Raw genomic sequence first — 22,597 nt, 5'->3', positions numbered from 1 at the left:
TTCTGATACTGATCTGCACATTATTTAGACACTCAAATTTCAGACAAGCAGCATGACTATTAACTAGGACAAAGGTACTGCTTTATCACAGGCTGGATATCCACATCCACATATTGGAGACCAAGTGACAAAAACATTTACACCTAAGGAGCCCCAGTGCCCCTGGAATAAAAAATAATTAAAGTACAGAAGTTAGAAACAAAAGGTGAAGCATGACTTTACACTGCATATTAACTAGACACAATTAAGGATTTAGAAACAATTCAGATCTTTAAAGCAACTTTTCCTCACAAAATACTGAACTTTTCAGCAGGAACTACTGAACTTTACAGCAGGAACTACTCACGAGGCACCATTTATTCTCTGCCATCAAGACACAGGTTACTATCCCATCACACAGGCCAGGACAGCCAACGGCATCTCAGGGATCTTGTTACTACCCAAGATACAGACAATGGCCCTCACTCCTACCAAATACCTTCTTTAGATGGCTTATTCCAAGCCAAACCACTGATAGCCTGTTGCCCTGCAGAGTGGGTAGGTGGGTGTTCATTCGTGCAGGGAAATCTTAGTTTTAATCTCTGAATTTCCCTCTAAGTATCTGTTTAAATCAACTGTAATGAAAATACTCGTTGATCAGAACATTAGATACTTCTGCCTATGTAAAATAAAAATGCATGAAAGTCATGTTCTGCCAAAGAAAAGCAAATTTCCATTTCAATGGAAACTGCTGCTGATCTTCCTTACCTTGCATTTCCTTTTGGTGTGAGTGTAACTTCTCCATCTAAAGCAATATCAATCTCACAGTGTTCTGGTTGGATTCCTATACCAAAGAGCTGTATATCCTGAGAGGTATCTGCACCAACTCTTGTGTGATCCTAGAAAACAAGCTGTTACTAAGAGACAAGCAAACTACCACTGTTGACATAACTAAGAAAATATTAGCTGAAGTGGTGAGACTGCACAGTTTGTGTGTCTGTCGAGCAGAAATGGTGCCACAGCAGATCTCAAGACTGCAACTGTCACACACAAACTGTTGTTCTGCCCTGAACTTCACCGTCATACAGTTTTAGCTAAAGCAAAATAAAGCAGTTGACACACAAATTCTGATTTAAAAGTATTCTCATACTATGCCTGCATACATACATTAACCACAAAAACCAGAAGAAAAGCAGCCATGTCACATAGGCATAATTAAGACAACAACATGGACAGTAAAACAAGGTGCAGCGTTCTCTGCTTTTCAGAAAACAGCTATACAGTAACTCAACCAAACATACCATTCTCTACACAACTCCAAGTCATATTTTAAGTTCTACTGAAATAGTTTGTGTTTGAGACGTGTTTAATCTGATACTGTTCAAATACAGAAGTCCTCCTTCAGCTACCAAAGCAGAAGACTAGCTAAAAAAAAGACAAAATAGTCTTTCATATATTATTGACAAGCAGCTCACATTTCCCTATGAACCTACTAGGTTTGTATTTGACACTTCTTCACTCTGGTATGGGAAAAACTGGGAAATTTTTAACAGTGCTTTTCTTAACCTCCCTCTCTCATAAGCTTCCCTGTCATTCAAGACTGTGTTACATTATTCTTCCTGATTACTACTGAATATCATGTCTTTATGATTAACTCTTCACGTATTTAAAGCAATCCCCAGCTCCCTAACAAAAAGAAGCATCTAACATGAAGCTCCTCCTTGAAGTTCAGGCCAGAAGACAATTAGCCAGGTACATCCTGCCTGGAAAAGCTAGGATTGACCTCAAAACTGGCCCACACTGAGCATTTCTCCCACTGTTGGCAATCAGGAGATCAAACTGGAAAACAGTGAAGCTGAGCTGCAAAGGGAGAACAAAAGACTGAACATTAAGAGGAGGCCTATCCTATTTTTCTGCAGCAAAAGTCTACATTCCCTCTGAGTAAATTAAAGCTAGAAATTCAAAGCAAGTGTCCTTCCACTCTGTGCAAATATCCTGTTCAGATCCTTACCTTCAAATAGTAAACCAAAAGCTCATTGAGTGCAGGGTCTGCATTCAGGTTCACCAGATAACACTTGTCATCCCCAACCTTGATACCTGAAGACTCAAGGGAGATTCCCATGCTCTCCAACTGTCTTTGCCTCTCCTGTAAGCACAAAAATAGGCTAATTTTACCTGCTGCAATATGTAGGGACAAGCACAGAGCAACTAAAGCTGAAGATGCACATGCTGAGTATACATTCTGTATATCACCACCAGACAATGACCAGGCACCCTAAGTCAGTAGAATTTATTTTTACACACCAACCATAAAAAGTTAGATGTAATCCTCAAACACCTGCCTCCCCAAAGTGGAGCTTACTTAAGCAGTTCTATTAAATTTATTAGGCTTACCTACACAGCTCTATTGAGTTTATTAAACCTACTTGTAAGTAACACAATGTGGCTTTGAGTCTTTATATTAGTAAAAAGTGAAACTCAGTTCCAATTACTTCAAAGATAATCATAGTCATATATGATTTAGAAAATAGCATGCCACAGTTTAGGCTTATTCTTTTGCAGTTTTATTATTAATTCAGCTAAAGCACTTACTTGATCATGTGAGTCTTTTTTTTTTTTTTTTGCTACAGTTTGGATGTTGGCGTTTTTTATTTGGCTGGTTAAGTTTGGGTTTTTCCCTTGCCTCTTTTTTTTTAAAAAAATATTTAAACAGTGGTTGCAGCAAAACATGCTTCTGGAACATTAGGACTAGAAAGAGAAACCAACACCACTTATTCTTCAAGCTATGGGTGGAGAAAATGATGGAAAAGCACACTAGAATCCAGAAGGTTTTTCTTTTTATGTACAAAAATAATAACAAACAAACATTAGTGACTACATGTAAACATTTTCCTTTTCTGGTTAGAAATCGCTAAAAGCAAAAGCAACAAATACCACCCACAATTCTGATCCTTTTGTAGTTCTTCACTTTCTTAGACACTTCAAGGGACACATGTCCGTGGTCCCACTGTGGTCTTATAAATAAATGAGCTGCCCAAACACATTTTGATGTTTTATTTTTAAATCAAATACTGACTTTTATCAATGCTATCATGACACCACTAGATTTATGCTAATAAAATCCAGACTTTAAAAAAACTACCACCAAACAAACAAACCCACCCAAAAACAAGAAACAAGGGGAAAAGGTAGAAGTTCAGAGACATTTCAAATAGGTGATAGGAAAACAGCATAGTACACTAAAGCTCATGAAGTTCAGCTGACTAGCACTATATGAGTATCTGTCTTTCCTCCTAAAAATTTCTGACGTACCTGTGCAATTTCTTCTGTTTTCCTTAGCTTTTCTTCCCAGGTGACTGTCAACTCTTTTATTAGTTTTTCCGATTCTTCCAATTTTTCCTTCAGTTCTGGTGCCTTCATGGCCTAAAAGGTAGAAATTAGTAAAAACCCTCAGCTACTCTTACCACTGTGACATCTGACTGAACAAGGAAACTGAACGCAGCAACATAATATCAAATGCAACAAGTACAGATTTCCACTATGTCCCCAGGTTTTTCAAGGTAGAAGTTAAAGAAATAGGAAACTTGCAAAGGAGGATGACGGAAACAACTTTTGTTGGATCCAGATCTGAAATAGCTGAAGATTGACATAGCTACAGAGGGAAAGATGGAAAGAACAAAAATCTCTGGACCTGGCCACTCAAACTTCACTTTCTGTATAAAAATATGTGAATATTTAAAAACTTTAATTCCTAGCTGAATTTCAAGCTGAAGTTCAAGCACAATGTCTTTCTTCCAAGCGTAGCTTCAAACACCAATTCCTCTAGACATTTAGCCTTCCATTCTGTCTTGGTTTTGTAAGTGTTCTTAGAGTTGCATTAAAGCTTTCAGACTGACTCTTGATTACCTAAGGAAGGCATGCTCTGGAGATAACGCAAGATTCTGATTTCACAACAGGAAACAAAAGCAAAGGGCTTGAATATGTCCAGTGCCAAGTAACAATTGAACAGGTTGGCCTATAACCCTACATAACTGTTTCTAACAGAAGGTAGAAGAGAAAACACTTAACAAAATAATTAGTAAGACTTTGGACACCTTCCTACCGATTGTGTTCAGCTGCAGCCTGCCAACAAAACTAACAACATGCTACAGTAATACTTTCCAAATTAAAATAAGGCCTTAGAACAGGTTTTTATTTATGAAAATAGTGAATGGCTCCTTTTCTTTAAAGAAGATTTTCCCATTTCAGTCTGTAAGGAAGTATTCACATGAAAACACTAGTCCTTAAATGATGATGAAATTTAAATGCCACACAAATTTACCCTCAAGCACAGTTCTGTTTCTTTTCCATCAGTATTTTGTGTCTTCCCTGAAAAGATAAAAAATATTTTCCAGTCTGTTAAGTACCTAATTTGTCCAGATATCCTGGATACCAAATAAACTATCCTACTACCTGGATAGTTTATTCTTCAAGTAGAAGTATAAATCTAAGATAAGCATCAATCACACAGTGTCAACTATTAAGGCAGTGAAGCAAATTGTTGATGGTTTTCAGTGTTGCATTTTTGACGATTTTTAACAGATTTTCACAAATGTCAGAGAGAAATGTCCCCTAAATTTTGTTGCCCAATAACAGATTTATGATTTTCACACTTTTCCATCTAACATTACATATAGTCCACCAATGCAAAAAAAAATTAAAATCTGCTAATAAGTGAGTCTACACAATGAAGATGTAATCTAGTCCTTATCTGTGCTGCATCAATTATTGCTTGGCCTTAAGGTCCTCAAGATCTGAAAAGGGTCACCATCAGTACAAAGTTGTCCTCATTTAAAGGCTATTAAAGATAAGCATACATATGTTGAATTCAGGAAAAAAGATTCTGGTTTTTCTTTTTTTAAAGGAAAGAAAACAAAAAAGAATGGGTGCAAGGCTCTTTCTTTCCACATTTTGTAAGAACGATGTTCTTCCACAAAGAATGTGACATTTCCTTGAGAAACACATTTTACATTGTACTCTGTATAAGATTACCTCAGCTTGTGAGAGCTGTTCTTTCAGTTTTTCAACTTCTTCACGTAATTCTCTGATGACCCTAGCATTCGGATCTTCATTCACCACAGCATGATTAACTATCCTTTTGGCTCTGTCTGCATATCTCAGAGTTGAGAGTGTTTCTTCATAGTTGTCTGCTGCTGGACTAATTGTGGCTATCATGGCAGTTTGGCTGTTTCCTCCCAAGTTGTCCTGCAGTACAGCCACAGAAAGTTCAAGAGTTAAAAACTGTGCTGAGACTATATACTATCTTCACAAAGAGACTTAGAACACTTAATAAAGGCACTGAAAGTACTATTTAGGCACTGAAATGTATTCTGGATATAAACTAGTCTGTGTGTTCCATAAACATTTCTAGCCACCTCTACCACCTTTGATTCCATTACAACTGAAAACAGTCAAGTAGGATTTTACACTGAATTAATAAGAAACACTCAGCTGTCCACATTACTTGGAATAACATAGCTATGAGGGTTCCTTCACTCACTTCTTTAAAAAAAGATGAGAAGTCCATGTACACAGGAATCCTACAAATAAGTAAGCTGACATCTTGTGAACATGGTGAACAGAAAATATAAATTACCTTGAGAAGCCAAGTGAGTACAGAGTCTCTGTAAGGCACAAACTTGTTTTTCCCCTTCCCTGCTGCTTGGTCAGCAAGTGATGATATAACCAAGCCCAGTGTTGAAAGTGATCTATGAATGCAAAACAGCAGAACAGCTTTAGCACATATTCCAAATACAGATTTAATAACACAGAAAAAAAGGATTGCGCTGCAGAACTGCACATCCAATTTTAAAAATATCATAGAATAATTGAAGTTGGAAATGACCACCAAAGATCAGCTAGCCCATTGCCCTGCTGAAACAAGGCGGTGTATTTCTTTAAAGTTATCTATTTGGAGGAAAGAAACTGTTATCAACAGTGTTTCATCGTAGGTGGTACTGAGATCGTATTTCAGAAAGACTGAGACTGTGTTGAAATATTTAGAATAGTTTGAAAAGTGTAAAATAAGACTGCTTCAGAATATGAAAAATCGCTGCCCTGGATTAGACATTTACCTTTTCTCAGAGGATAAAAATCTTTCTGATTTGGATGCAGTCTCATGACAGTGTTACAAGTCAGTGCTGGCAGCACAGCAAGAACCTCTGTCTCTGGGAACAATGTTTAAGAACGCTGACTCAAATGCCAACTAAAACCAAACAATCCTCCAGCCATAAGGAGGCAGATTTGATCCTCAGATCAAATCCAGCTATGGCCCAGGAGTACTCATCTGCCTGGTGAACCAGTGACCAGCCAGTCATTACAAAGCCATAGAAGGCTGCTGATCAGAAGAGGCAGATTAAGACGTCCCTTGACAATTGGGTTGGGCTATAATTGAGGTAGAGCCTCAGCAGCTTTTTCTGGGGAGCACAGATCAAATGATCTCTCAGTTACAAAGGCGCTGCACAAGTGTGAAAGAGAAAAGACCCCAAAATGCTTAGCAGGCAGCAATGCTCTAGAATTGTGAAGAAAATAGTCAATTAATGCATTTTGGTACATGTACAACTTCCACCAAAAGGGGTAACTGCATCAACAATCCATGCAAAGCATATGTGCTCTACATTATGCAATTCTTATACAACCCTGTGTAAATTTTAAGTGACATCAGGGCTCTTGGGCTGAGTATGTTTAAGATAATGAGCTTGTTGAGGAGCCTGAGAACATTAAACAGATGCCTAAAGGGTTTTAATGGAGACATCACTGAAGCCCAAGAGAATTCTGGGTCTCTCACACTCCTCCTGCGCAAATATCCAGCTACTCTCTATAAGTACCAAGGAAAAAGCTACAGTAGCATTGCAATTAGATAGTCAAATAAATCTTTTTTTGTACTGTTCCATTCCACCTTCTTGTGTTTTCTTTTCAAAGAAGTAATTCTATTTTGGTTTATAAGCAGCATTTGCACAGTATTTATAACAGAGCCTCAGTGCTGCTTAGAACCACCACTGGTTCAGAAATAGCACTTAGGGAATGAAAAAAATGTTGCAGAAGTGTATTTCAAGGAAGATATCCAAGGGTAACTTAACAAGAACCATTACATGTGCCACAAAAGGTATCCCATATTGCATATAAAGATAGCATAGACCTGGGAGCAAAATGAAATTTAACGAAAGGCTAGGTAATCTGAACTCCCAAGAGAGCACTCTATTTTGTAAATTTGCCTGTAAGATAACTTTCTGATTCACCTCTGAAAAATTCATAGCAAAAACAGAAAGTTAATTTTAGTTTTGTGGCCTGAAGAAAAGCCTAATAACCTCTGAATGTTTTTGAATGGAGGATAGAGAAAGGAGAACTGGTTCTTGCATCCAGCCCCTGCTCTCCACAGAGATTTTAGCATGCTAAACTTGCAAGAGCAAGCAGTAGGATGCTCCATGCTGCTCTAGAGCAACCTCCTCCAGCACATCTCAAAAGTACCACCAGCACACTCCCAACGGAGTCCAAGGAGCATAAAGCTAAAAATCTACCCTAGACTGCTTTCTTCTGATTTCTCTTTCTCTCTTTAAATGAGGGGAAATGTGAAAACCAAAGCCAAACCCTGAGGGAAGCGGAAGAAATGGACAGTCAGATGGGAAGTAGGAAGAACAGGGATTCAAAAAGACCTGTGATTGAAAACTATTTCCCAACTGGGCTGCAACACTAATTTGAGTTATGGGTACTGCATTTTAATGAACAGGAAATTACAAGGTGCAGTTGATTAACATGGGATTAAAAAATGTGATACTATTACTGCACCTTACAAATACTGATCTTATTTTAAAATTTTAAGATCTTTTTATCAGCAATAAAAGCCAAATTGGAACCATTTATGTAGTTTAGATTTCGTAACACAAAGCTGTTTAAAGACTTTAAGGGAAGCAGCAAAAGGAATGGCTGCCCAACAAAATGATTACAGAACTCATCAGCTGCTTTGCTTCCTGCTGAATGATGCATCAGAGATCTGTCATTACTCTGATCCTATCTCACAGTACTTATATAATGAATCAACCAGAAGGCCTAAGCCCACAGCACACAGCAGACTGAGTCAGTCCAGAAGAAGCAGAGTGGACTTGCTACAAGTTTACAGGAAAGTGACATTTCTGCACACTGTCTGTTCTCCTGTCCCTGTTCCTCAGGCATGTCCAGGCTGTCCTTGCTAGTGGGCACACTCCCACCAGGGGTCTGAGCCAGCATTCAAAAGGAAGCATCACTTCCCCATCACAGGCTTACAACTCTGTCCCTAAGTGACACCTTTTCAAGCTACTTCTGTACAATTTAGAACCAAACTCTTCAATGAGCAGAACCCACTTTTCTATTAGTTAACTGTGAATACTAAAACCCTCCCTTAAATCAGCTTGGAGCCAGACTTGTCCCAACTCATTCCTTGGTCCTGCCTACATCTTCTTTTCATATTCTAAAGTTAAAATGACAACAGCTATGATTTTACTAATCAGAGGTAAAATTGCAGACTGCTCAAAGTACTTTTTTTGGTAGCCACTAATTGACAGATTGTTTATTCTGCTTCCTCCTACTACTGCGTTCTAGAAGTTCTTTGACTACACCACAAAGAGTTGTTAAGCACCTCCTTTTCTACACTGGGTATGGGAACTAGCACATCCTGGGGAGGAACAAACATATCCAACTTTTCTATGAGGTATGCCAAATCTCCCAAAAACCTCCTTTACCAAGGCAACTCTGCATCAGCTCTGAGGAACAAAAAACAGAAGACACCTCTTGAGGAAGATGTTGACACAAAATGACACAACTCTCAGTTGCTTCAGTAAGTGAGAGAGCAGCCCCCCTCTGCAACATGCTGCCCCCGAATCAAGAATGAATGTTTTCAACAAGAAAAGTCATGGGACCAAGGTGGCATCTAGCCACAGCTCTAGCCAGCTTTCATCAGAAACAAATGGTACAGACACTAAATCAACAGGCACATTATTTCCACATTCGTCTTCAAGGCAATAAATTATAAAACAAGCAGCAAGTTTACGTGCCAGCAGCTCCATTTTTTATCTCATTAAACATAACACATGCCACTGATATATGTTACTGGGGTTTTTTATAGAATAAAAATAATAAGAAAAGGAGCTGACATAGAATGGTATATGGTTTAAATATACTCCATCACTCCAGAAAAAAGTATCACCTTTTCCTAATGATAAGTTGCATCTCACCCTAATGAAGATTGCACACAATGTTCTCTGAAGAACTAGTCTGACTAAACATGTACATGTACATCTATTTTGAGGCTTAAAAAAGTCAGACTTCATTAAAACTCCAACAGCAAAACTCTAACAGAAGACACCAAGCACAGCAGTAAGAATTCTCGTTCACCTATCAGTTCCAAAAGGGATTTCAAATAGGGAATGTTAAATAAATGGACTAAGTATTACAGATTTGTATCATATAAGAATTTAATTGAATGCAAAATGTATAGCTGTCCAGTTTTTTTTTAAATACTTTTACAGAAATGTTTAGTGCTTTTATCTGAAGTTCTGTATTGCCAAAGAGGTTCAGCATGGGCAAAACAAGCCTCTCCTACTGCATTGATACCATAAAAGTTTAACGCTGAATAAATATCCTAAAAGGAAAAAGAAACCTGAAGTCTTTCTATATCTGTAGTTATATTTTCAATTTGTTAATAGCTGTTGGGAGGGGTGGCATTTGAATTATTTTCCAAGAATTAGAAAGAAACATTTAATTTCACCTTTGTTTATGCAAACTACAAATACAGTTTCTAGCAAAACCAATCTGAATTTAACTAGGAACCTGTGGGGTAAGGTTACAATATCTGCCATTAAGCAAAGACAGCCACATCGTTTTGTTTCATAAGAACTATGCCAATGTGACTACCAACATGATGCATTAAATACAAAGTAGGTTAGAAACTAAACTAGAAAGAGCAAATATGTTTGAATTAACAAGAGGTAAATTTGAATCATTGTAAATATGGGTGCTGTTCATACACACATTGTGCTGTCATTGTTAACATAAAATACCAAAGCATTTCATAACATTTTGAAATAAACTGAAAAAGAAGTAGCTTTTAATGTAACAGTTACACTCTTTCTTTCCCAGAAAATTAGTATATTTAGGACAACAGCAACAGTGTGCCACATTCCTGCTTTTGGACAGCAACACAGTAATTATGGCTAAAAACATGCTTTGAAACTTGTCATTGCTTGAGCACAAATGCCCAAGGCAATGCTAAACCAACACAGCTTCATTCTGATCTGATTTTCTCAAACTGTGCATTATACTCTTACATATTTTAATTCATGTTGGAACAAAGCCATTAGACTCCGCAACTTTGCATTCTTCCTTAAGCAGATGATGAGACAAACACATGAGCCTGGGGACAGGGTGTATAAATGAATCACAAAAGGTATATGCTTAATTAAAGAGCACTGCTGTCACTTTTTCCAGATAAAATTCATATAGCCCTCATCTGAGTCAAGTATGAATCAGGATCCCTATGCCAATGTCAGGAAACACATGCTGCTCAGCACAGAGCAGCTGAAAGAGCCATATTGAACTGCTCCTGATGAAGCTCATTTGAGCTGACTTGTGACAAGCACACCAAGAGGAGGCCAGGGAACCAACAGTGATTCCTTCAAGAGTAGGGTTTGCAGCATGCGTATGCCGATGTCTTACTTGTTTATGTTGCTGCCTTCCTTCAGGCGCTCTCCTGCAGCTCCTGTTTTGGACACTCTCTCGCTCCCAGCCAAATCCACCAGGCTGACCTTGCTGACCTTCTCTCCAGAATTCTGCACAGATGGGACATGGGAGAACAACAGCTAAGAAACACTGGCATGAAGCACCAACACGCCTGATGCTGGCACCATGAAACACTGTTCTTCGTAATAACATGTGTTAAAAGTTATGTCTCATCACATATGAGACATGAGAGAAGAAGAAATTGCCAGAGGTCTTACAGATCTTTAAAAGTCACCCATATATTTTCTAGTAAAGGCCTGAAGCATCAAGTAACCAGAATCAGCTATGTGGTAACATCAATCACCTTATGGCAGTGTGGGCCATTAAAACATGTTAACTCCAGCAACAGTTAAGACCTAAGAAGGTCTCATGGTGTCAACATGATCTTAAAAAGTGATCCAACTATTTTTTTTAATCTGGTGTGCTTCCTCACTCAGGGTTCTCTCAGTCTTGATTACTGGACTCCATGGCACCAAAAATCGAAGCACAGGTAAACAGACAATGTATGTGGAAGAGAAAGGAAGAAGAAGAACCCACCCCAAGTCCATAAATTAATCAACAGAAATACATACACCGGAATGCAGGTCATAGAGTGTCTGAGTCACTATAATATTGAACACAGCATGAGAGCGGCTGCTTTCTTCATTCATGTTGGTTGCAGCAACTGTTCGTGATTTGTTTCCCTCTGACATCAGTGACTCAATATCCTAGAGCAAAAAGAGTAAAAAGGGATGCTAGGATAAAAGAAGAGTATTGTGCTTGCTAAACAAAATCCCCATCTAGATGGAAGGGTGTGTGGGAGAGAGGAAGAAGGGAAGGTAGAAGTAATGAGAAAATTCTTTGCACATTTTGAAATGTATTGCTACAGAGGCTTGTAAATCCATAGAACAATGTTAAATAATACCTCTGTTTTAAGTGCTGCACTTAAAAGCCCAGCAACTACAGTCAATGCATGCTTTCCTTATCTGCTGCTGAAATATGTTGGTGACATCCACATTACAAATCATATTGTTTAATGCCAGGAATCAGGCCAGCACAGACTCACTTACACAGGGCACCTCTTTACTGACCTACACTAATACTGTCTCCACTTAATTGGCTCAAAACGTTACCTCACTTCAACCTGTACCTTCCCACATGCGCAAGACAAAGATGACTATGCAGAGCCTGATATATGTGCTTGCTGAGTCTTCCAAAACCGTTTCAGAAGTCATCAGCCAAAACCTGATGCATGAACTGAAGCACGAACAACATGTACTAGAATTTGCACAAAGGAGATGTGCATTCAAAATAAGCAATTAGCCATAAAATCTGCAAAAGCAGTTTTTATAACTAATATGCACAGATGCTGCAGAAAAATAAAAAAAAAACCACAAAGAAACAAAACATAAAAAATAAAAGGTAACACTACACAAATAATTTTTTACAAACAACTTCCAAATCAGTTTCCTCTTAGAAAGTCCCACACAATTCATAAAACTGCACTGCTTTCGTTAATTCCATTGTGCCTACAGTGGTTCATTGGCTTCCACAATACTGACTTATTTGAATGTGTTCCGGTAAATCATGTGGGCTTAGATGCTGCTGTGATTTAAGTTATGAATAACCTACATATACACCCATATAAAACAGAATGTGGTATTCAACAACAAAGTCAAATTCATGCTGGAAGACTAATATCCTTCTTATAGTATCCTCATACTTCCAGTGTCAAGTAAACAGTGTTTGTGGCATATATTATATGCAGTGAAACTGCAAGTTAATGAGATACCTCTACTAGATTTGTAACTAACGTAAAGGCAAACCTAGTGCTTCCACATGAAATTAATACTCCCAGAGAATTAGAGAAGATCTTTGCAATTGCCAGAGACTATAAACACCCAAGAACCAAAATATCTAGATAGACATTAGTTTACATCTTCTGAGACTCCTATTGCTCGTGGACATAAGTGTTATTTATAAACTTGCCCCTGGTTTAGATTTACCTCAAAGTTTGTAACAGCCAGCTGAGACAGGCCATCGACGTATGGACCCAACACCTTGTGCTCGCGAACCTTGAGGGACTGCCGACTTCTGTGGAATAAAGTACACCTCATGCACAATCTACTAATTAGCCAGTATAATATCCAAAAATTACCTAATATGAAATAAGTACCTCTTATATAGCAGAAGTCAACTTATGTCTTTTTTAATTGTAACAGGAAGAAGAAAGCACTCCAGAATTTGTAACTCAGACAACAAAGACTCAAACCAATCTAACCAGTTTTGATCTATATACATAAATTATTTCTAATGCATCTTCCCACTCCAGTATTTGTGGCTGGAACAAAACCTGAAACGTCTTAATTGGCAGAAAAAATGCTGAGGGGAAAAAAAAAAACAACAAAAAAACCAAAAACCACCCAAAAAACCCCTAAAAATCCCCCCCAGCAATTTGCTACAGCTGCTAAAGCTTCCATTCTTCCCACATTTTCTACACTTTTTTGACACATACTGAGTAAGTCTGAAATCTATCTTGCATACAACACCTTCAGCAATTATGTTCAAGAATTGAAATATAAACCACATATATCAATGCTCAGTTGAAAAAGTCCTATCAAACTACTTCCTGTATACACATCTCCAAGCCAGCGTGCTTGACCACTATTTCTGTGTAAACAAAACAGAAGAATTCCTAAGTACATTCTAAGGTGTCACCTTTCCACATTCAAAGAAGTTCAGCATCTAAACCATAAGGAGCAAGCTTCGAATTTCTTCTAGCTGACAAAAATTCCTACACAAATACTGCCTGGATCATCCAGCAAAAATACCCCAGAATTTATTTGTATGTGGTCTTGCTTTCTGGTGTAGTACTGGTAAAGTACTTCACACAGTATTTGTTTGCATCAGTAGGCCGGTATCCTAATGTTTAAATTAATCACACCAGTTACTATTTCATATACAAGCTTCACCTGAATATTCTCCTCTTTCAGGTGTTTGATATCTAATCCTCTCTAAAGAAGTCATATAAACATACATTCTGAAAAAAATTTCTCAGGGACTTCCAAAATCAATTCCTATTTTTAGAGTTTTAGACAAAAGTACAGAAGGCTCTGGGGTAAAGTGAAGATACTCACCCTTTTGGGTCAAGCAGATCTCTGACTTTCTCATTGTAGATTTCCATATAGGACACTTCAACTTTAAAAGTATGAGATTCATTTTCTTCTACAGAGATTCTCTGAAATAAAGCACAACAGAGCCGTGGGATCAGACCCAGCTGCTCTGCATTGCCCATCATGGAAAAGGATTTTCCTGAACCTAAAAGAAAAAAGGAGAAGAAAATGCTTTAGAATATAATTTCTTAATTACTCATTCGTTCAAGAAGTACATTTTATTTCTCTTTTTATTGCTCCAGGAGCATGTACCAGAACAATGCTATTCCACACAGATAGCATATTTTTTGGACAAGGTAAACAAGAGAAATTATCCTGAAGGTTTCTTTCAGTAGGGACGCTACTTGGGAGCCCTTGGAACACACTTCAGCACTAGAAACTGAATAAGTCTCCAGTAGGAACTACTCCTTTCAGGCTTTAAGAGGCCCCAACAGGTAGCAACCAGGATCATACTGACAGAATTTTAGAATCTTTAGAATTCACTTCTCACTGCTTGTACTAAATGTATATGAAATATCGTATTTCAAAATACCATTTTTAAATGTTATCTACCTTAATATTTATTTTTGTTGTTCTCACTTCCCATGTGCACAGTGTTCTCCCCCTTTAGGGTACTCACCTGTCTGTCCATAGGCAAAAATACAAGCGTTATATCCCTGAAAGGCCTTTTCCAGAATTCCTTCTCCAAGGCACTTGAACACCACTTCTTGACCTAGAAAATAATTGGGCTTGTTTATTTTTAATTGTATAAAATACTAAAATTGACTGAGAACAAGAATAAAAAAAGGTTTGCACACATTATTTTTTACTATTGAGAGCACCGATTAATGAATATGTGATTCATGTACAGCTGAGTGATAAGATCAAAACTGTTGGTACCTGTGTTTAAACATATTGCTGATTATCTTATAAAGTGAGCAGTTCTTCAAAAGGTGTCACAGAAGTTGAATGCTTAGAAAATAGTACAGACATCTAAATTTTTTATTATTTCAGTGTATTTTCTGCAATTAATATGTATTATTTAATCAAAAAAGATATCCAAAAGAGTTCTTTAACAAAATTTCAATGAAACCCATTGGTGAGCTGGGACATTAGGGGCACATAGGAATACAAGTAGTTGTTCTCTTAGAAACTGGCCTCAAGTTTCACTGTAAGCTATTACAATTTACCCTGTGCAAGGAGATGTTGGAACAAAGATAAAAGCATTCCAATGATATTCAGGAAGAAAATGTATATTAGGAGGTCGTGAGACTTCAACAGAGAAGTCTGAGGACATATTTTGCCAAATCCATAATTTGAAACATCAGTTGCAAAATTTCATAGTCTGAAAATTGTGTCCCTAAGCCAGGCAGATTTTAGACGCACTTCAATCTTTCAGATGTGGAAGATGAAAATAACCAGAGTGGTTGACTATGTTTGTTTGGTTTTTTTAATAGGAAAGCCCAGGATTTGTACACCACAAAGAGGGTCAATGTGTTGTCTGCTTTGAGTTCTGATCAGACAATTACACCAGCTGTGTGTACACCCAAAACAAGAAGAGCTGAGCTAAGGATAGTATTTGTTCACCTTCAGGTGTATGGTTTTAAACTTAGATTCACTGCCTGGTGACTGGATGAACACCTGTGATCAGCTGCCTCTCTCATCTTGGTATGGGAGTTTCAGCAATTGCCAGTAAGGAGAAATTATTTCTTACAGTGAATGCAGTGGTGACTTCTGTACTCTCAAAATGGCATATACTGGCATGAAAAATAATCGCACTACACAATTATTTATGAGAACATCTACATTCCATAGTCCAGAGAATTCCTGCAGAGGCACCTCTGGAATGACTACAGAATGTTTTAGAGACATGTAAATAGGACAAGAAAGTACATTACTTTCATTTTCCTTTAATTACAATCTAATTTCTTTTCTCCTAGAAAGAAAAACTAGTGCAGCGATGCACTATGGTCTTTGTGTATCTTTCTAGGTGGATTTCTAAAATTCCAAAGTGTCACTGGACTTGGATTAACACAGTTCAGAAATGCTGAAAATAGGAAATAAAATCAGAGGAAAAGCCACTGTATTCTGGAGTAACTCCATTTACTTCACCACGTGCATTCAGTCACTTCTCCTTCAACTAGGGGTCATTTTATAATATCTATGCTGAGACAGCACTGTTCAACAACTTGGAAACAGAGACTGTTCAGCTACTGATGAATGAAATATATCAGCAGAAGATTTAATAAGAATGTAGAATAAACAAAAATTTGCTTTCTAACCAGCTCCTGAAAGAGCCACTTGCTGAGCAAGAACACAAAATCAAGCAAAGACTGAAGCTGAGTATAAATATTAAAAGAAAAATAAATTATATATACACATTACATAGTGATTGTGAGTGGAAGACAAAGCCATTTGTCAGAAGAGGAAAAAGCTATTATCACCCACTTCTGACAAGCAATAATCCAGTAACCTCCATGTTTCCTAACGAGGAAAAAAAGCAAATACCAAAGTGTTTTAAAACTGCATGGTCATAACGACCATAGGATGACCTACAGACACCTTTACTGCTAAATATCAGGGAAGGAATCCATTTTAAATCTCACTGGCAAAGCTGGATTTATTTTTCAGGAGATACTAAATTTTGAGACTGTCATCACAAACAAAAAACCAATGAGATACTGATATATAACTCTAAAATGATCTTTTTATTACATATTTGAAGAGCTCAGCAATACCAACATAGACAAACGGGTCATTAAAGAGTGTTGTTTATAGTAACCAGTCAAACGATCATGGAATAAAATAAGAATTAGTTTTAAGTGCATTCACAGAAAAGAACACAAGATATTGAACTTCAATTATGGATATTTTATAAACTTGCAATTGCAATGCACTGAGAGTAGCAGTATGTCATCCATTATATTTTGCTATTTTTCATTAAGAAACCTCACTGCTTCTTATGACTTTATTTTCAGCAAATGGGAGAAGTTAAAAAAAAGCCTAACAGGAGGCTTTCCCCTACATTAACCCTTACTGTCTTTAAGATGGGAATTCCCAATCTTCCAGCTGGCTAAGACAATTTAGCATCTTACAGAGGCACCTAAAGGCCAAAGACATCCATCCGCTCTCCCACCTTCCGCTCAGAACAAGGGCAAGCTTGGGACAGCATGTCCAAGGCTGCCAGAGAGCTCAGGGTAAGCAAATGAGCTGCCAGTTCTCACAGGCCAGGATCTCCCTTCTGCCCATCCTTTTGAGAAAAGGGAAGCAAAGTCCAGTGAATTTTTCTTGCAGACCAGGAACAGCTCCAATGTTAAGTCAAAACTACAAAAAAAAACCTACAGACAAGACACTTGTGTCTGCTCAAAATCCACAACTCACTATCTCTCGTGAGGGTAGAAGGGTAGAGTTCTTTAAGCCAATTGCCTGGTTTGCTTCCTTTTAAAATTGATGTGCTGTAGTCAGTATGATATTTCCTATAAAATTACAGTTTAGCTCAAAGACAGGTGTATGGCCCTTGAGGAGCCTGTAGAAACACAGAGCTGAGATTTCAGGCCAAACATGATGCAGGTTAGGGAGTTTACAAAAAATCCAAGTCAAAACAGCATGGGGTCCTAGGAATGGACCTGCCCAAGTGCTGCAGTAGTTATTTATGCCATCTCTTGAATCCCTCCCCAACTGAAGGGTTTTGTTTCCTCCTTCTAAAGATCCACTTCATTGCAGACTTCAATAGGCTCGTACTGTTGTCCAGGCTTGTAAAAAGAATCCTTTGTTCTCATCTCTGAGAATTTCTCAATATCCTCCTCTTCACCAAAATGCCAAGAAGTCATTTGTCTCTGTGAGCTTTTCAAGGCAAGCAGGTGTGTCCTTTACCCATGAACTGACTCTTGACCCACTCAAGTCAAGAACAAATGGTAATAAGCTATTTTGCTTACTCTCAAAACACCTCTTCTGCAGCCTATAGACAAAGCTCATCCCTCTTCCAGATCAAGGCAAACTCATTCTGTCCTACAACCAAATTCTTCCTCCCTTCACAAACTACTTCATTGACTTCTTTTTCACCCCTTCCCAATGAGAGATCCATATTTTCACCAAACACCTAACTACGTATTTCAGAAAAAAGGTGCAGGAGCTAGCATGTGATGATCAGCACAAACCATTCCTTGCTTGGAAATAACACAGACACAAACTGTTCAGAAATGCACAGCATCAATATTCAGTGTAAAAACCAAACAAACAAAAAGCCCCCACACTGAAAGAGTATAGGCTTCGATGGGATATGGAAAAAATTCTTTACTGTGAGGGTGATGAGGCACAGGCACAGAGAAGCTGTGGAAGCCCCATCCCTGGAAGTGTTCCAGGACAGGTTGGATGGGGCTCTCTCTAGCACAAGATAAAGTTGTTAAAGAGTCCCCTTATCCTGGGGGGCAGAGATCAGAGCACCGGTTCCACAAAGGCTTTTAATAGTTTACTTCTCTACTCCAGACCTTCTGCTGTCTTTTTGAGAGACAGCCCTGCAAGGACAGCTGCAAAGATGTCCTCTACAAGTTTTTTGTCACATGAAGGTTACCTTCACTATTTCTGTTGGTGATATCACTGGATCATTTAGAATTTAAGACTGGAGTTTCCATTTCAACAGAAAAAAAATTGCTAAAAAAGCAATTCTGCTGCCAACAGCAACAATACCCATATTTTCAAGTGCTGGAAAGATAAGGTAGGTACTTCCCGAACATAAGTACAGAAAGAAAATTAGTACAAAGAAAATAAGCCTTATGTTCAGCCAAATAAGTTGAAGATCTCTCATAAAAGAAAGATGGCTAACACCATTTCAGGGTCAGCTCTACACCCGCAGAGACTCAGAATTATTTTCAAGTACTCATGCAATTAACTTTATCCAAACAGGAATTTTGCTCTTGAGCAAACAATTTCAGTAAGTGCTGGTAGCATAAATTAATCAATAAAGTGAGAAATAAAGCCAGTCTGACCATGTGTGATAGTTTTAAAGATCCTGTAACAAATGTGCATTTCCAGAAATTGACAAACTTTGGGTTTGTGGGCATTAAAAAAATAACAGCAAGGAAGTGTTACCCACATATGCTATCTGTGGTGCACACCATTCTGTGTGTTCTCACGACCCACCTGTCAATCAGCAAATCTTTAATACAGTGTGATATACACAACTATATATCCATTCAACATAATGCAAGATGAGCACATTTGGTTTTGCACAGAGAGCAATGACTGATAGGGTAGCCTAGTACTTGTCAAACATTTCACTGTATCATCTTCCACTGTATTTCTGTAGTAGAGATAAAAGGGTTTTTCAAGGAACTAAATTTGTCACACATGCCTTTTCTAAGAATTTTACTTCAGCCTAAAGTTCATACACAACTTACATTTTCAAGCAGTCTGGACTTAGCTTTCAAGCTTCACAGATTTCCTTTTAATTGTGCCACTCATCTCTGCTCTTGGCAATGACACTAAACTTACACATGCACAGAAAGCTGCTTTGGCCAGGGAGTGTTTAATACACCTAGCTTCCAAATCAGCATTTCTTCTGTAGTCCAGCATCCAAGAGATACCAGTTTAGCTCCAAAAGTCAGATGGTCAGATGGCTTGTTTGGACTCTAAGATTGTACCAAAGACTATTACAGCATTAACAGTCTCTGGATGTAAGACAAGAGGGTTATTTGCAAGGTGCCTGGGACAATGGAGGTTTGTTCCATGAGGCAAAGAAGTTATCAGATATCCCAAGCAATTCCAGTTACCGTAATTTTTTTTAGTTAACAAATATGCACATTGAGGCCAAGCTGTGAAAACAGACTTAAGGAGATTAACATTAACAATACATAAAAACTGAAATATTGTTATATCAGCATTTTTTGTTGGATCTAAACCAAGAAATGCTACTGCTGTATAGGATAGCATCAGCTCATGCTCAAGCAGGTGAACAAGCCAACAACCCAGTAAATTACACCTGAAACACTTTGGGTTTGGTTTTTAATTACTTCTGTTTTGATACTGTATCAAATTCATTATGTTCTAGAACAGAAGGAGGACTGGCAGTCATAAGATAGCTTCAAGACCATACAACAAACTCAACAACAACAAAATCAGTGAAACTATTGTTTTTTGTGTGCAAGTCTTTAAGCTCACATTCTTAGCATATTTCTGAAAAGAAAAAAAAGAAAAAATCACCACCAAAGCCTCCCACACAGCCTTCCACCAAGAAAAAAACTCCAACAGCACATCCCCCCGCCCAAAAAAACAAATCAAAAATCCAAAGCCAAAAACCAGTTTTGGTTTTCTTTTCTCCCCAGGCAGAAATATTAACTGGAATAGGCAAAAAAAAAAAATCACCCCTTAACTTTCTAGCCAGTAAAAAATGGAAGAGATGTGAGGCACCGTTTTCTAGAAACCAGTGCAACAAGAGGTTTATCTACATACAGATAATGCAACTTCATTCCTTAGGTAAGACAAATCCACTTACAACTTCTGAAACACACTAGAGATCTAGCTTTGATTCAAATGAAAAATAAATACATCTAGAACCCCCACTGAATTCACCTGGAGATGGGTTGAACCGAGACAGAAACAAGTTTAACTGGTTAGGAGTGTTTCTTGGGTCTATCCCATCTCTGCTGTGGGTTAGTGCCACGGTGTGCCCAACAGGTGTAGCTCCCACATGCACATGGGGCCAAGATATGGGTGCACACCATCACCTCCTTCCTTTTAAAGGAATAGGTGGTGTGCAGGCACAGAAGAAGGTGCTGTGGGCTCCAATGGCTCTCCCAGCCTGAGATACAAATACTGTGTGGTGCAACTGCTCAGTGTAAATGCAGCTCTTGAAAGCTGAACCAGTGAAAAACTTTTTTTCCTGAAGAAGCCTCTCTTTGCTCAGGCAATTGAGAAACATAGCAGAACCTATTACCAAGTGCAGTCCTTAAGATCTGGGATTTCATACAAGAGCCTACAGTAGTTAGAGATGTATCTTTAATACACGTATATGGCAGTTCATTTATGAGATCACTGATCTTAAACTTCATGGTAATGAACCCTATAATCTTTCAAGATTATGCTTGGGGTTTATTTCCTTTCCATGGACCACAGCCTTGAAATCCCAATGTTCAGAGCTCTCTCTACCAAAACAAGTTATCTTATAGAATAAGAATATACTAATAGACAAATCCAGTTATGATAAAACTGCTAGGATTACAATCTAGCGTGGATTATCCAGTTTTTGGTAGGAAGGAGTCACAAAGTTGATCACTCAAAACACACTAGGGATCTGAACACTCAGACTTATGAATCACTTGAAAGACCTGAGATAACCACACTGTCTAAGGAGAACATGCTTTATTCCCATCTCGTGCACAGAGATGCAAAGCACTGAAAACACACACATTCATCACTAGCATCAGTCAGAAGTAATTGCTGGTGCAGAAATGAAATTTTAAGTGACAGAAATGACAAAAGGTACTTACAGGTGATAAAAAAACCCAAACATTATAGCTAAGATGTAAAAGCATCCCTCCTGAACAGTGTTCCAGGTACCTGAAAACTTGCATTCCTTCTCAGCTGAGGGGCTAGCACCCAGATGACTCAATCTCTCTAAAAATAAGTCTGCCTCTGGGAAGAAGTCACTTGAGCTTTACAGTGCAAAATGCAAAAAAAAAACCTAAACCCAAACCAACTTCAAAACAAAGGGCCAAACTCCTGTATGTTCTCAAACTATTTACACTGTCTAACATATAGAAAATAGTTTACCTGCATATTTTGTGGTGTTTGATTCATCCATGGACCAGAAGCAGTGATCAAAGGCAAACACCTGTAGAAGCACATAAAAAGACAAATTAGGAACTCTGGCTACAACACTTTTGTTTTAAAGCAGTACAAATCCATGACAGCGTAACTGCAGTTGAGCTCTACTATTTCTGCAGATCCTAGATCAGAAATGTTAAAAGGCATAATCGGCAGGAATACTTTTGTCTAATCATGAGAGTTACAAAGCCCAATACTTCTTATCTATCTGTAAGATACATTATACAGATTACTCCTTACTCCATTCCCTAATACAGGTTTCAAAAAACAGATGAAACCTAATAATTAACTCCACTGTTCTCCAGGCACCAACAGTGGTAAATGTTTCTGTTAACAGTAAAAAAACAGCAGCACAAGAACTCAATATACAGAAATTGGTGGGATGACTATTTAGCAAACGTCAGCACAATACACACCAAAATTTTACCATGGGATGGACTTCTGATACTCAGTGAAGAGTATGACTACTTACAAGACTTCAGGAGCAAATAAATAGAATTAGATTATCCATCTAAACTAAGAGCACAGTATTGCACCCCATCAGAGGAGGCTCAGAAACTACAAATGGAAGATGTAGCTCTATTAGAGAAACAAGCTATCAGTGCCTGCTCTACTGAAAAAACTTAGTATCACTTCAGTCAAGAGATCCAGAGTGGTAGAAACTGAAAGACATTCAATAGTGCACTCAGAGGGCTTGCAAACCTGTAACAGTGTCCTGTAAAACCACTTAACACATTGGGATTTGATCCAAGTTTTTTTTCCTGCACATTCCAGAACATCATGACCGACATTTAACATTTCTTTTTACAGCTTTAAATTGCTACAAACACACCTTAAGCTGCAGTGTATTTTCCACATTTTGCCATGATAAACTGTGG

General features: G+C 38.1%; 1 protein-coding gene across 5 annotated transcripts in view; it reads right to left on the bottom strand.

Moving 5' to 3' along the window:
- KIF13A (kinesin family member 13A) overlaps nucleotides 1-22,597 on the bottom strand; it is a 104,860-nt gene that overhangs the window by 36,095 nt on the left and 46,168 nt on the right. For all 5 annotated transcript variants that reach the window (XM_058832501.1, XM_058832504.1, XM_058832502.1 and 2 more), the window contains exons 4-14: nucleotides 21,666-21,726; nucleotides 14,539-14,631; nucleotides 13,884-14,064; nucleotides 12,753-12,840; nucleotides 11,340-11,474; nucleotides 10,705-10,817; nucleotides 5,615-5,726; nucleotides 5,011-5,223; nucleotides 3,292-3,402; nucleotides 1,991-2,125; nucleotides 748-878 (exon numbers count right to left, since the gene is read on the bottom strand). In XM_058832501.1, the coding sequence (XP_058688484.1) occupies nucleotides 748-878; nucleotides 1,991-2,125; nucleotides 3,292-3,402; nucleotides 5,011-5,223; nucleotides 5,615-5,726; nucleotides 10,705-10,817; nucleotides 11,340-11,474; nucleotides 12,753-12,840; nucleotides 13,884-14,064; nucleotides 14,539-14,631; nucleotides 21,666-21,726 (1,373 nt within the window). The remainder of the gene's footprint in view (nucleotides 1-747; nucleotides 879-1,990; nucleotides 2,126-3,291; nucleotides 3,403-5,010; nucleotides 5,224-5,614; nucleotides 5,727-10,704; nucleotides 10,818-11,339; nucleotides 11,475-12,752; nucleotides 12,841-13,883; nucleotides 14,065-14,538; nucleotides 14,632-21,665; nucleotides 21,727-22,597) is intronic.

This window comes from Poecile atricapillus, chromosome 2, assembly GCF_030490865.1.
Source record: "Poecile atricapillus isolate bPoeAtr1 chromosome 2, bPoeAtr1.hap1, whole genome shotgun sequence".
Taxonomy (NCBI): domain Eukaryota; kingdom Metazoa; phylum Chordata; class Aves; order Passeriformes; family Paridae; genus Poecile; species Poecile atricapillus.
This window is presented reverse-complemented; position numbering and strand designations above follow the sequence as displayed.